Source organism: Camellia sinensis, chromosome 13 (genome assembly GCF_055761805.1).
Source record: "Camellia sinensis isolate YWXY chromosome 13, ASM5576180v1, whole genome shotgun sequence".
Lineage (NCBI taxonomy): Eukaryota > Viridiplantae > Streptophyta > Magnoliopsida > Ericales > Theaceae > Camellia > Camellia sinensis.
The window spans coordinates 141,796,814-141,812,247 of NC_138973.1; the positions used below are offsets into that span (position 1 = coordinate 141,796,814).

Below are 15,434 nucleotides of genomic sequence, written 5' to 3' on the forward strand. Positions count from 1 at the left end.
GGCCAAGAAAAATTAGTTTGAGTTAAGTTTGGCCCCTTAAGCTAATGAAGCTATTAGTTGCCCAACGTAATTAGTTCGAGAACAAAAGAGAGAAGGGAGGAGAAGGACCGAGACTGTTCAAGAGAAACATTCTTCTTGAGAGCTAGAAGAGAAAGTTAGATAAAAGAAAAAGAAATAGGATTAAATTTAAAGCGAATTCAAATCATCCGTTTGGACTTGAGAATTGAACACTTAGGTGATTTACAAAACCATAAATGAGGTGCTTAAGTTAAACCACTACCGTTAAGCTACAATTACTCAGTAGATTCTCTTTATTGGAGGCTAAGCAAGATTAGTTTGAGTTGAACCTGGCAACTTAAGCCAATGAAACTATTCACCCAAAAAAAAAAAAAAAGCCATTGAAACTATTAGTTGCCTAAGGTAATTATTTCCTAGAACAAAGCAGAGAAGGTTGGAGAAGGATGGAGAGAGTAAGAGAGAAACTTTCTTCTTGAGAATTAGAAGGGAAAGTTAGAGAAAATAAATGGAAATAGTTAGAAAATTAAAGGGAATTTAAATTTACCCTTTTGGACGTGAGAATTGAACACGTTGTTGATTTAGAAAACATTAAATGAGTTTCTTAACTCAAAGTAATTTCGTTAAGTAAATTCTCTTTGTTGGAGGCTTACCAAGATTAGTTTGAGTTAAACTTGGCCACTTAAGCTAATGAAACTATTATTTGCCTAACCAAATTAGTTCCTAAAACAAAAGAGAGATGGATGGAGAAGTACGGAGAGAGTTAGAGAGAAACTTTCTTCTTGAGAGTTAGAAGAGAAGGTTAGAGAAAAGAAAGGGAAATAGGATGATAATTAAAGCAAATTCAAATTAATGCTTTTTCACAGGAGAATTGAACACTTAGGCGATTTAGAAAACGTTAAATGAGTTGCTTATGCTAAACTTATATTGTTAAGTTACAATTACTTAGTAACTTCTTTTTCTTGGAGGCTAAGCAAGATTAGTTTGAGTTGAACTTGGCCAGTTAGTCTGATGAAACTATTAGTCGCCAAAGCTAATTACTTCCTAGAACAAAAGAGAGAAGCACGGAGAAGGACGGAGAGAGTCAGAAAAAAATTCCTTCTTGAGTGGTAAAGGAGAAATTTAGAGAGAAATAAATGTAAGGGGAATAGGATAAAAATTGAATCGAGTTCAAATTGATCCTTTTGGACTTAACAATTGAACACCTAGCTGATTTAAAAAATCTTAGATGAGTTGCTTAAGTAATCCTAATATCGTCAAGCTACAATCACTTTGCACATTCTCTTTCATGGAGGTTAAGAAAATTAGTTTTGAGTTAAGTTTGGCCACTTAAGCTAATGAAGCTAGTAGTTGCCTAACTTAGTTAGTTCGAGAACAAACAAGTGAAGGGAGGAGAAGGACCGAGAGAGTTCAAGAGAAACATTCTTCTTAAGAGCTAGAGGAGAAAGTTATATAAAACAAAAGGAAATAGGATTAAAATTAAAGCGAGTTCAAATCATCCGTTTGGACTTGAGAATTGAACACTTAGGTGATTTACGAAACCTTAAATGAGGTGCTTAAATTAATTTACGAAACCTCAAATGAGGTGCTTAAGTTAAAACAATATCGTTAAGCTACAATTGCTCAGTAGATTCTCTTTCTTGGAGGCTAAGCAAGATTAGTTTGAGTTAAACTTGGCAACTTAAGCCAATGAAATTATTAGTTGCCTAAGGTAATTATTTCCTAGAACAAAAGGGAGAAGCTTGGAGAAGGACGGATAGAGTTACGGAGAAACTTTCTTCTTGAGAATTAGAAGAGAAAGTAAGGGAAAATAAATGGAAATAGGAAGAAAATTAAAGAGAATTCAAATTTATCCTTTTGGACGTGAGAATTGAGCACGTTGTTGGTTAAGAAAACATTAAATGAGTTTCTTAAGTTAAACTAATCTTGCTTGTAGCGCCTCTGGTGGGAAGATTGTCTTTCTTTTCCGTTATTTTAATTTCTTATGGTTGGACATTATAGATGGTTTGCTGTGTTTAATTCCTTTTGGCCTATCCGTGCGGGATGTGCATGGCATTTCTGTTTTTTTTTGTTTTTGGGTTTCGAACTGTGGATTATGGTACGCATGTGAGATGTGCATGGTCATCATTCGACATGTTCCTCTTTTGCAAAGGAGCAATATCTGTGGATAGCATCCCAGGTCATCTGCTATATGGGACAGCAGCGGGATGGACTTCAGCTTTTTTGTTGACTATGGTAATTATTTCCTAGAACAAAGCAGAGAAGGTTGGAGAAGGATGGAGAGAGTTAGAGAGAAACTTTCTTCTTGAGAATTAGAAGGGAAAGTTAGAGAAAATAAATGGAAGTACTTAGAAAATTAAAGGGAATTCAAATTTACCCTTTTGGACGTGAGAATTGAACACGTTGTTGATTGAGAAAACATTAAATGAGTTTCTTAACTCAAAGTAATTTCGTTAAGTAAATTCTCTTTGTTGGAGGCTTACCAAGATTAGTTTGAGTTAAACTTGGCCACTTAAGGTAATGAAACTATTAGTTGCCTAACCAAATTAGTTCCTAGAACAAAAGAGAGATGGATGGAGAAGTACGGAGAGAGTTAGAGAGAAACTTTCTTCTTGAGAGTTAGAAGAGAAGGTTAGAGAAAAGAAAGGGAAATAGGATGACAATTAAAGCAAATTCAAATTAATGCATTTTCGCAGGAGAATTGAACACTTAGGCGATTTAGAAAACGTTAAATGAGTTGCTTATGCTAAACTTATATTGTTAAGTTACAATTACTCAGTAACTTCTTTTTCTTGGAGGCTAAACAAGATTAGTTTGAGTTGAACTTGGCCAGTTAGTCTGATGAAACTATTAGTCGCCAAAGCTAATTAGTTCCTAGAACAAAAGAGAGAAGCACGGAGAAGGATGGAGATAGTCAGAAAAAAACTTCCTTCTTGAGTGGTAAAAGAGAAATTTAGAGAGAAAGAAATGTAAGGGAAATAGGATGAAAATTAAATCGAATTCAAATCTATCATTTTGGACTTGAGAATTGAACACTTAGCTGATTTAAGAAACATTAAATGAGTTGCTTAAGTAATCCTTGTATCGTCAAGCTACAATTACTCTCTTTCAAGGAGGCCAAGAAAAATTAGTTTGAGTTAAGTTTTGGCCCCCTAAGCTAATGAAGCTATAGCGACCCCGGTCTTTTCCCATTTGTTAGTTGTATCCGGACTTAGGTTCCGTAGATTCTGTCATTGTATAATTGTTGTTGTTGTCCCTTATTTTCTCATTTGGAATTATAGGATGTGTTGGGCAGGTTTGTTTCAGGTTGGTTGGGTTTAGAAACCAAGTGTTGCTGTCCAGGTTTTTGGTTCTTCGCTCGAGCGAGGAGTTGGTCGCTCGAGCGAGAGGTGGCGTCTAGTATGGACCTGTAGCTTTGCATTCTTGGCTCGAGCGAGATTTTCTTCGCTCGAGCGAGTTAGTTCGTTCTTCGCTCGAGCGGTAGTTCCTTCGCTCGAGCGTGAGTCTGGTTACAGACCTGAGAGTTTGGGTTCTTCGCTCGATCGAGTTTTCTTTCGCTCGAGCGAGCTTTTGGGTTGTTGGCTCGAGCAAGGCTTCCTTGGCTCGAGCGTGGTTTTTCTGTGTCTGGTCGGTCGAGCGACCAAGTCTTCGCTCGAGCGAGCCTGTCAGGTTTAAATAGGCAGCAACGTGTTTTAGATCAGTTTTTCATTCCCTTTCAGATTCCAAAACCCTAGGTACGAGTTCTCTCTCCCTCTACACACCTTCTCTCTTGGGATTGATCTATTTAGAGTGAGTTTCTACCCTAGATCCTTCATTAAAAAGATAGAGTGAGTCAAGGGCTTCCATCTAATCTGAATAGTTGGCGATTTGGAGCACTTTGGTATTTGGGTATCATCTCTGTCTTCTCCATTTGGATTGTTTTCTTCGAGGTAGGGATTTCCTACTCCATTCTATAGGTTTTGTTCTAAGTTTTGGTATTTTGATATGTTGGTGATACTTTGGTAAATTTTGAGAAAAACCCTATTTGTATTATTAAATTAATTTGTATAATTAATTCATGGAATTGGGAAAAGATGGTTAAATTCTTGGAATTGGGGAATTCATTGATTAAATGGCGTAGTTGGATAATTTGAATCATTTGTCTATTGAATTGTATAGTTATTTTCAGTTTAGAAATAACTGTTTTGGGCTATCGGTGGAGGATAGTCGTGATTGTTGTAGACATTGCATGTGGATTAGGAATAACTGAAACTAATCACATTGGTTAAGTCATTAATTTTGACTATTGCATTGATACAGAAAATACGCGTATTGATTGAGCATTGCATTTGCATACATTGTTTTGTGTGGGAGGAGATAGGGGATGTACTCCACGGTTTAGGGGAAGATAGGGGATGGACCTCTAAACCGGATTTTGTTTGGGAGGAGATAGGGGATGGACTCCATTAGCATCACTTTTATGTGTGCTTATTTATATAGAAGTGTTTTATTGATACAGCACTAAAATGTGTATCAATCTCAAATGAAGGAAGAAACACAGGAAAAATGGGTTAGTGTGAGAGGCTCATTCAATACTTCACTGAACTGCGGATTCTTGTTTTGAAATGGAAACAAAAGATTTGACTAAAAAGGGGAACATTAATGCTATACTAAATGAAGAGAGAGGCAGCGAGTTGAGTGGTCTTAGTGGGTCGTATGGTGAGTTTAGCCCTAAAAATCTCTCAGAAATAGAGTTAGAAACCCTAGTTATGCTTGCACAAAATAGTGAGAAGAAACCGAGAGGGGTTACGGCGGCTTCCATCCAGGAGATCTCAGATCGTCTTGCGGCTATAAAGGCTAGATCGACGATGGAAGAGGATTCTCATCCTTGTGTCAGATCCACTCTTGTGGATCTATCGACTCCGATTGTTCAATCGACGAAGTGGTCGGATAGGGTTGAAGGGGAGCTTCGATCTAAGCTTATGGATCTTCCAGATAGTGTCGAGGTCACAAAAAATCGGGGTATCACCCAACAACATGGTGCGATTGCTGAAAAGGTGGATATTCCGATGGGTTCACAAGAGAAAGGGGATATCGACATGGGGGAGAAAGACTTGGATGAGTCTGGTGCAGATGGAAGCCCCAGAGGGATCGCTAGTCAAACTGATCGTGTTTCTGATGAATCGGATCCTAACCCTAGAGGATCTGTGGGTAACACTCGAGGTGGGTTTCATCACCAAGGTCGTGGTACCAACCCTAATAACAGGGGTGGTCGTGGAGGCAGAGGGCCGTTTCGTGCCACTGAGGGTCGATCGTGGGCTAATGTGGCTTCATCTTCAGTTCGGTCAGAGGTAAAACTAAAATACTATCCCCCTAAACTTGATCAGGATAAGATAGTTGTTGAGTTGCCTCCCCCCTCGCCTATGGTTAAATGGGAAGCTTGTCTGGTGGGGTACTTCATTGATAAAAATCTACCATATACCCTTATCAGAAACAATGCTAATAATATGTGGAAGAATAAGGGGTTGGTTGATATTCTGAAAAATGATGATGGGTTTTTCTTCTTTATGTTTGAAAATCGGGATTGCTGTATTGACGTCTTGGAGGGAGGACCATGGTATGTGGGAGGCTTCCTTCTTATACTGAAACAGTGGCATCGAATGATGAAATTGTCTAAGGAAGACAAGAAAACCATCCCTATTTGGGTGAAATTCCATAATATTCCTCTTGAATATTGGGATGGAGATGGTTTAGGAAGAATAGCTAGTGCAGTGGGTGTTCCATTGTTTATGGATCAACTTACCTCCTCGGGAAGTAGGATCTCTTTCGCTAGAGTTTGTGTGGATATTTCAGCTGCATCTGAGTTCCCTGATAGTTTCATAATTACAAGTGGTGATGTATCCATGAATATCCATGTGGAGTATCAGGGTGTTCCATCGAGGTGTATGCATTGTCATGTTTTTGGCCATGAGACTAAGACCTGTCTCTCAGCGCAAGTTACACGTCTTATTGAGTTACAGAAGAACTCCGAGGACAGGGCCGAAGTTGATGAGGGATGGACTACTGTGAAGGATAAGGGTAAAAGAAAAGTGGGGGACCAAACCTGCCCTCTTCAAGAAGTTCCTACTGAAGTTGATAGCTCATCTGCAACCAAGGGGGGTGACCTAGTCCCTGAGTCTGAGGAGGCTGCTCCTCAACCAGAGATTGAAGAAAATGCTGCCAGTATTATGGGCCAAATTGATGCCTCTCACTCTGAGGCTATGGAAACTGTTGAGACCACAACCCTAGCAGCTGAGGAAAACATCAGAGACACTGAGGATGTGGGGGAAGAGGAAATGAGAGCTAAACCTCCTGAACTTCAGGGGGGAAAGAAAGATGGTGGGCTAAAGGTGGGTAGCTCAACCAAGCAGAAGTCTTCTGGCAGATCTGGCAGCCAGAAGAAGAAAAGGAGGTAAAAATCTGTTATTTTTTTGTGGTGATCTGGTTGTGATCTTTTTGTTGTTTATCATGTCCGTTAAAACCTCTTTTTGGAATGTCAGAAGGTTTAACAATCCCTCAAAACATAAAGAAGTTATTGATTTTGTTAAAAAAGAGGATATTAAAATTATGAGCATTTTGGAGACAAAAGTTAAAATGGAAAATGAAGCTAAAATTTTTGAAAATAGCTTTAAAAATTGGAAATTTTTGTCGAATTCACAACCAGACCTGCCAGCGCGAATTTGGGTTTGCTGGGATCCAAATTTCTGCGATGTTTTGATGGTCCAAAAATCAAACCAGTTTATTTTTGTGAAAGTGACAGTTTTTGAGGGTGATTTCAGCTTCTTTTCTACTTTTGTATATGCTGAAAATAAGCATGAGTTGAGGCTTCCCTTGTTTTTTGATCTAAAGAAAATTGCTCTCAATTATGCTAGTCACCCTTCTGTTTTTCTTGGTGACTTTAATGCTGTTCGTTTTTCATTTGAGAAAATGGGGGGGAGGGGGAACTGGAGTCGTGCCAATGAGGTGTTTAATAGTCTGATTTTGGAGTCTGAATTGGAAGACTTGTGTTACAAGGGGTGTCAATTTACTTGGTCTAATAAGCAGGGGGTGGTAACTTTATTACCTCGAAAATTGATAGAGTCCTTGTCAATGAGAGGTGGTTAACTGTTAACCCTAACTCGTATGCTCTCTTCTTGCCCTCGGGAGTTTCTGATCACTCCCCTGTGATTGTGCAAACTGGGGGTGAGGAAGCGAAGCATAAGAAGCCTTTCAAGTTTTTTGACTTCTGGGCTAACCACTGTGACTTCCTCCCCAGTGTGTATGGTGTTTGGAGGAAATACATTAGGGGTTCTCCCATGTTCAGGGTTTGCCAAAAGCTTAAAACTCTTAAACCCATTCTTAAAGAGTTGAATAAAAAGGAATACAGTGAGATTTCCACTCGCGTTGGTGTTGCCAAGGATCACCTCCTTAATTCTCAAATTAAGCTCGATAAAGATCCTTTAAATTTAACTCTTCAAGAGACTGAGAGGGCTGCTTATGTAAAATATATTGACCTTAGCAAAGCTGAGGAGAGTCTTGCCCACCAGAAATCTCGTATCCAATGGTTAGGTTTAGGTGATAGGAATTCTAAGTTCTTCTTTAGAAATGTGAAGGGTAATGTGAACAAGGGGCGGATTCACAGTGTTGTGCTCCCTAATGGGGATAGAGTGACTAAAAGTGCTGAGGTTCACCACTCTTTTGTGGACTATTTCACAAACTTGTTTGGGAAACCTTTTGGTGATCAATATAATGGGAATGATAGGATTAGTAGCCTTATCACCAAAAGAGTGTCTGAGAGTCAATATCAAAACCTTGCTAGGGATGTGTCCGAGAAAGAGATCATTGATGCATTCAAGTCCCTTAAAGCTAATAAAGCCCCTGGCCCCGATGGGTATTCTGCGGGTTTTTTTTCTGAAATCCTGGGATATTGTGGGGAGAGAAGTTGTTGAAGCAATCAAATCGTTCTTTACATCGGGGGAGCTTCTTCAGGAATTAAATAGCACCACCATTGCTTTGATTCCGAGATCCCCAATGCTGAAAAAGTGGGGGATTTTAGACCTATTTCGTGCTGCAACACTTTGTATAAATGTATTTCGAAGATTATTGCGGATAGGATTAAAATTGTCCTTCATGATCTTATTGATCCTGTCCAATCAGCTTTTGTCCCTGGTAGGAGGATTGCCGATAATATCTTCCTTTCTCAGGAGCTTATGAGGGGCTACCATAAAGCCTCCCCCTCTCCTAGGTGCACCATGAAGGTGGACATTATGAAAGCCTATGATAATGTTAGATGGGAGTTTGTTCTTGATGTCCTTACCGCGATGGGTTTCCCCCATAATATTATCCTTTGGATTAAAGCTTGCATGACTAGTCCCACTTACTCCATTTGCATTAATGGGAGCTTGCATGGTTATTTTAGGGGGGAGAGAGGTTTGAGGCAAGGTGACCCTATGTCCCCTTATCTCTTTGTTATTGTCATGGAAATTCTCTCTAGAATTCTGGCTGAGAAGGCTTCTCACCCTGATTTCAAATTCCATTGGAGATGTGAAAAGACTAAGATTGTTAATTTATGCTTTGCTGATGATCTGATGATATTTTGGAAAGGGGATGTGTCTACTGTTCAGTCCATTAAATTGGGATTAGAAGAGTTTAAGAGTTTGTCTGGGCTATCTCCTAGCCCTAATAAGAGTCACATCTTCTTTTCTGGCTGTGATGTGCAGTTAAGAAATGAGATCCTGGGGGTGTGCAATTTTAGTGAGGGCAAGTTACTAGTGAGATACTTGGGGGTTCCTCTAGTTTCCACTAAACTTAAGGCCATTGACTGTGACCAACTGGTGGAGAGAATTATAAAAAGGGTTAAGAGCTGGACTAATAAGTGCCTCAATTATGCTGGTAGAGCTCAGTTGATCCAATCTGTTTTATTCTCTATGCAAGTTTACTGGACCTCTTTATTCATCCTCCCAAAGAAGGTCATTAGATCTATTGAGAGCTTATTTAGAGCTTTCTTTTGGTCTGGGTGTGAGCTTAAAAAACATGGGGCTAAGGTTTCTTGGGATAGAATCTGCTCCCCTAAGAAGGAAGGGGGGCTAGGTTTTAAGTCCCTCACTGTGTGGAATAAGGCTGCCATTGCTAAACTTGTCTGGTTCCTCTTCTCTGGGGGAGAGCAGTCAATGTGGTGTATTTGGGTTAAGTCTTATATTCTGAAAGGTAGGAGTTTTTGGAGAGTTAGGGTGCCAAATGACCCTTCTTGGGTTTGGAGGAAGATCCTCTCTCTTAGACCTATCATCTACCCCCTACTCAAACACAGGGTGGGAAATGGCTCTACGGTCTTTTTGTGGTTTGATAATTGGCACCCTATGGGTTCTTTGTGGGACAAATTTGGTGGTAGAATTGTGTATGATTCTGCTCTTGGTATAGATGCTAAGGTTAGTGAGATTGTGGAGGGTAACTCTTGGAGATGGCCTCTTCCCTCTTCATGGGAGCTTAGGGATCTTATTGATAATACTCCCCCTACTTTCCTCCCCACTGGAGGTTCTGATGATGTTAGTTGGTGTCCTGCTTCCAATAGCCAATTCACTATCCAATCTACTTGGCACTATTTGAGGAAACATTTTGATCCTGTGAATTGGTCTACTCTCCTTTGGGGCCCTTATAATATCCCGAAGGTGAGCTTTGTGGTGTGGATGGCTATTCTTGGCAGGTTAAATACTGGGGATAGGTTGCAAAAATTTGGTGTAACCCTATCTGTGAATTGTGTTTTCTGCTAGCATCTTTGTGAGGACCACAATCACCTCTTCTTTGATTGTCCATTCTCGGAAAGGGTGTGGTCTTCCATCAAAGGTCATATAAATGTGAACTGGCCTTCTATACCTTGGGATGATTTGGTCCAGCTCATTGCTCAATCTGTGAAAGGCAAATCTCTTGGGGCTATCATCACTAAGCTTGCTTTTACCTGTACTGTCTACCAGTTGTGGATTGCAAGGAATAACAGAGTGTTTAACAAGGAAATGGTCCCGGAAGAGGTAGTTATAAAGGGTATTGTGGATATGGTTAGGTTCAGGGTAATGCACATTACCAATCTGAAATCTCACCAAACTGACAGTTGGTTTCTCCAATCATGGAGACTTCCCCATACTATGGTGAAGCCTTCGGTAACTGCTGCAAGGAATGAGAGCTCCTAAATTGTGGGTTGAGTGATGGTTAGCAAATATATTGTGGGGTTTCCTAATTGTTTGCTATTGTTATAGGTACCTGGATGGCTGGCAAGTTGTTTGTTGAGTGTTTGCCCCATAATCTGTGGGCCGAGTATAGTGTGAGGAATAGATCACCCACCCCAATATCACTAGCCACATTGAGAGAAACTAACATATTTTTGTGTAACACCTGTGACTTCTCTCTTTTTTGTAGGTACAAGGAGCATTATTTTCCGAGTGATGTGAATTTATATAATTGTGGGTTGAGTGTAGTGAGCATATATATATGTGTGGTATCCCGAGTAATCTGTCATGGATTCTTGTATGTTCTCCTGTTGATGAGTTTTTAATTCTGTTGAGTATTTGCTGGTTGACAGGGTCTACTACAATGTCTAGATACGGTTCGGGTTACATGGGTCGGCAGCAAACTGTTTATGAGGATGCTGCGGTCTGGAGGTTTGGTTGATTTGGTTAATAGTTCTGATTCATTGTTTGGAGCAGGCTGGATGTTGTGCAGATGCAAGCAAGAGGCGTCTTTGGGCTACTATGATGGTGTAGATGGCTGCTATATGCGCCTCTCGTGTGTGAAGAGTGACTTCCGTTTATGTTTTGTTTCTTTACTGTGTTGATATTTTGCCTTCCCATGTGGGATGTACATGGGTTTTATGTTTTTCATCCAACTTCTGCTACTTGTTATCGGGTGTGTTCATATTCCTCATCACATTTTCATGCGGCATATGAACATTCTTTTGGCTTTGTCTCTTATTATGTATGGTTACATTAGTTTAGTTTTTGGTCTTTTCTTTAATATGTCTAGCTAGCTTATGGTTTGGTTGTTAGTTTTCAGGGCAATCCTGGACTGGCTTAGTTTTTGTTTTCTTTTGGTTATATTGTATAGTGTTTTGGTTAGGGCCTGGGGTATGCCCCTTGTCTTGGTGTAAGTTTTTTGTCTTTTATTTTATGACTTATCCACCCAAAAAAATGTGTATCAATCTGGAAGTATGAAGTGTTTTGATTTGAGCTTGAGTCTCATTTGTTTGTTGATATTGAAAGGATGTGAATATGATATATGTAATTCACTGTTGTAAGTTTGGCCAGGTTCTGAGCCATGTTGATAAAATTGAAAAGTAAAACGTATCTTAGACAATAGTGTCATGAGACCGTAAAATGAAGTAATTGTTTATCTTGGTTAACCATCTGTTGAATGCTATTGCTTTATTCACTGCTTATATGTGGTTTAGTATATTTCTACTGGGCTGTGGCTCACCCTTTATGGGAACATCATTTTCAGGTTCAGGTGATAAGCTACCTCCAAGGACTTAGCTTGGAAGGACTTGGACTTTGAAGACTGTTTCTAGTTATTTGTTTTATTTTATTGTTAGTACATGTAAACACTCAAGCCTAGGGCTTTATTTATATTTGAGTTAGAACTCATACTTTTGTGTCCAAGTGTTGGCTTGGAAAGATGTAAGCCATTAGGGCATTTAATTTGATGTTACATGTAATGTTTTTGTTTAGTAAAACTCTGATGAATAATATAATGAATTATTGAAATGTTTTCTTTAAATAATGCATGTCATTGATATATATAAAGGGTTAATTTTGAGGGCGTTACAACTTGGTATCAGAGCGTACCGGGTTTGAATACTTTGGGTACGTGGGAAGTGATTAGTATCACATTGGGCTCGTCTCGTTTGATAGAGACTTAGTGTAATGTTATATGCTTATGTGATAAGATGTTTATGTGATTATGTGGGTATAGAATGTAGTTTCTAGGATGTTGATTGGACCCTTGAGTTTCTAGTAGTCTTGTTGGAAAGGCACTTGATCACTGCTGCTTCCAACCGGAACTATAGTAACGCAATGGGACTATCATTATCCGGGAATGAAATTCGTAGGTGCTTATGTGATTATGTGCTTACGTGGAATGAATTATTGTTGTCCAATGCATTAGGACGCGAGTGTTTAGCTTCGGCACATTTATTAATGTGCTAATGTCTTTGTTTCCTTTGTTAGGATGTCAGGACGAGGACGAGGACGCGGTAGGCGTGGTAGGCCGGGTAGGCAGGAGGTGCCTGTGCTGGAGGAGACTCCGGTAGTCCAGGAGGGAGTTGGCCAGGCCAATGTGGCCAAGCCAGCAGGCCAGCAGGCTATGGGCGCTCTAGCCCGAGAGATAGCAGGGGCATTCAGGGAGTCAGTAGGCATTCTCAGAGCTGAGAATCAAGCTCGGGATGTTGCTACAGATGCAGGACCTTCCTTTCTGAAAAGGGAGTTCTTCCGGTCTAATCCGGATGAATTTGTGGGTGATCCTAAAGAGCCGCTTAAGGCAGATGAATGGCTCGAACAGACAACGAAGACGTTTGAGATGCTTGGCATCGAAGACGAGGGGTTGAAAGTGACTTTGGCATCTTTCCAGTTGAAGGGGGATGCGGGTCAGTGGTGGAAGTTCACTAAGGGTCGTATAGGAGCTACATGGGAGGCTTTTGTAAATGCTTTCCAGGAGAAATTCTTATCTCCAGCAGTTAGGGAGAAGCTGAGAGACCAGTTTTGTCAGCTTAAGCAGTCGAGCTCTTCAGTGGCCGAGTTTGAGGCTGCATTTACTAGTTTGTCCAGGTTTGCGCCTGAGTTGGTGGCGTCTGAGGAACGCCGCTGTATTGAGTTTGAGAAGAGGTTGAGGCGTGGCCTCAAGCTGAGAGTTGGGGGAACTATGATTCGGGACTATGGGCGTATGGTTGATGCTGCAGCCCACATGGAAATCATGATGCAGGAGGAGGAGGAAGGACAGAAAGGCTCCAAGAGGAGTCAGGATGGTCAGAGTGATGGTAGGAGACAGAAGGGTTTTTCTCCTCAGCAGTCTCAGAGTAGCTTTTCTAGATCAACTTTTCCTGTGCCGAGTGCTAGTTCGGGGAAAGGCAGTCAGGGAGACATTACCTGTTTCAAGTGTGGCCAGCTGGGCCACAAGTCTCCAGTTTGTCCTCAGAGGGGAGGAGTGCAGAGAGCAGCATCATCTTCGGCTCGATCTCAGAGCCAGAGTCAGGGTAGAGGCCAGCCACTCTCGTGTTATCAGTGTGGTCAGCCAGGGCATATGAAGAGGTATTGCCCGCAGTTGGGTGGCACACCTGGTGCATCTGGTTTGAGGCCGATTCAGGGTCAGCAGCCAGCTCAGTCAGGTCCGGCTTCGAGGGCCAATCAGGGGGCTTCATCGTCCCAGTCGGTGCAGCAATCTTATGCTCATAGGGGTGAGCAGGTTGATCAGAGGTCGTCTGGGCGCGTGTACGCTGTTACCGCGCAGGATCTTGTGCCAGCACCATCAGTTGTGAGAGGTACCTTCTTGTTTTGCAACTCGGTTGCTAATGTTTTGATTGATACGGGTGCATCTCATTCCTTTGTGTCTGCTGCATTTGCATCTGTTTTGGAGTTGGAGTTAGCACAGCTAGCATCTCCTATATGTGTAGTGTCACCTCTTGGGGGTGAATTGATTTTGAAACAGGGTGTTAGGGGTTGTGATATAGAAGTTGATTACCATAGAATCCCATTTTCCTTTGTAGTTATGCCTATGAGAGGTTTCGATGTTATTTTGGGTATGGACTGGTTATCGTCATACCGGGCAGTTATTGATTGCTACCGCCAGAGGGTCACTTGTTGTACTGTGAGCGGAGAGTATTTTCATTTTCTGGGGGACCGGGTTGGTAATGTGTTGCCACCGGGGTATGTTCCGCGAGGACGAAGTGAGCTTAGTGGGTTGCTTGCTAACCTTTCGATTAGTGAGGATGATGAGACTCAGATTATGTTGCCAAGGGTGGTTTGTGAGTATTCAGATGTTTTTCCCGAGGATCTTGTTGGTTTGCCACCGCATAGGGAGATTGAGTTCTCCATTGACTTAGTGCCCAGCACGGCGCCGATTTCGATGGCACCTTATCGTTTTGCCCCAGCTGAGTTAGTTGAGTTGAAGATCCAACTCCAGGAGTTGCTAGATAAGGGCTTTATTCGTCCTAGTGTTTCGCCGTGGGGAGCACCGGCCCTCTTTGTTAAAAAGAAAGGAGGTGCTTTGAGACTTTGCATAGATTACCAGAAATTGAATCGGGCTACGGTTAAGAATAAGTACCCTATGCCTCATATAGATGATCTGTTCGATCAGTTGAAGGGTTCCCGTTGTTTCTTGAAGATAGACTTGAGATCGGGTTATCATCAGTTAAGAGTCAGGGAGGAGGATATTCCAAAAACGGCATTCCGTACGCGGTATGGCCACTATGAGTTTCTGGTGATGCCATTTGGGCTCACCAATGCACCGGCAGTTTTTATGGATTTAATGAACTGGATATTCCGGGAATTTTTAGATCGCTTTGTAGTCGTCTTCGTGGACGACATCCTTATCTATTCACCTTCTGAGGAGAAGCACAAGGAACACTTGAGAGTGGTGCTTGAGTTACTTAGAGCCCATAAGCTTTATGCTAAGTTTGGGAAGTGTGAGTTCTGGCTAGAAGAGGTCAAGTTCTTAGGCCATGTGGTTTCTGGGGAAGGAGTGTCTGTTGATACATCCAAGACTGAGGTAGTGCAAGATTGGGCACAGCCTAAGAGTGTGTTTGAGATTCGCAGTTTTCTGGGGTTAGCGGGGTATTATCGCCGGTTTGTGAAAGATTTCTCCAGATTAGCTTCGCCTTTGACTAGATTGACTCGGAAGGGAGTCAAATTTGTATGGAGTGAGACTTGTGAAAAGTCGTTTCAAGAGTTGAAAGTTAGACTGACCACCGCTCCAGTATTGATTATTCTAGAGAGAGGGTTGGGTTATGCAGTCTATTGTGACGCCTCACGAGAGGGTCTGGGTTGTGTATTAATGCAAGAAGGGAAAGTAGTTGCCTATGGCTCACGACCGTTGAAAATTCACGAGCAAAATTACCCTACGCATGATCTAGAGTTAGCGGCTGTGATATTTGCCTTGAAGATTTGGAGGCATTATCTTTATAGTGAGAGATTTGAGGTATTCTCGGATCATAAAAGTCTGAAATATTTATTTACACAAAAAGACTTGAACTTGAGGCAGAGAAGGTGGATGGAGTTCATAGAGGATTATGACTTTGAGTTGCATTATCATCCGGGAAAGGCCAATGTGGTGGCCGATGCCCTTAGCAGAAAACCCGTTGGTGACATAGCTAGTATAGCCATCCGAGAATGGGAGATGTTGGGTACACTTGGGGAGTTTGACTTACTTCTGGGCGAATCCGTTGAGGC

At 41.4% G+C, this 15,434-nt stretch overlaps 1 protein-coding gene across 1 annotated transcript; it reads left to right on the plus strand.

Annotated features, from left to right (window-relative positions):
• Nucleotides 1-4,619: 4,619 nt before the first annotated feature.
• LOC145805748 (uncharacterized) lies at nucleotides 4,620-10,763 on the plus strand. Its single transcript, XM_082900942.1, has 9 exons — nucleotides 4,620-6,445; nucleotides 6,534-7,037; nucleotides 7,130-7,903; nucleotides 8,126-9,677; nucleotides 9,780-10,163; nucleotides 10,260-10,324; nucleotides 10,420-10,463; nucleotides 10,583-10,653; nucleotides 10,707-10,763. The coding sequence occupies exons 1-9, from the start codon at nucleotides 4,620-4,622 to the stop codon at nucleotides 10,761-10,763; spliced, it is 5,277 nt and encodes a 1,758-aa protein (XP_082757068.1).
• The last annotated feature ends 4,671 nt before the right edge of the window (nucleotides 10,764-15,434 follow it).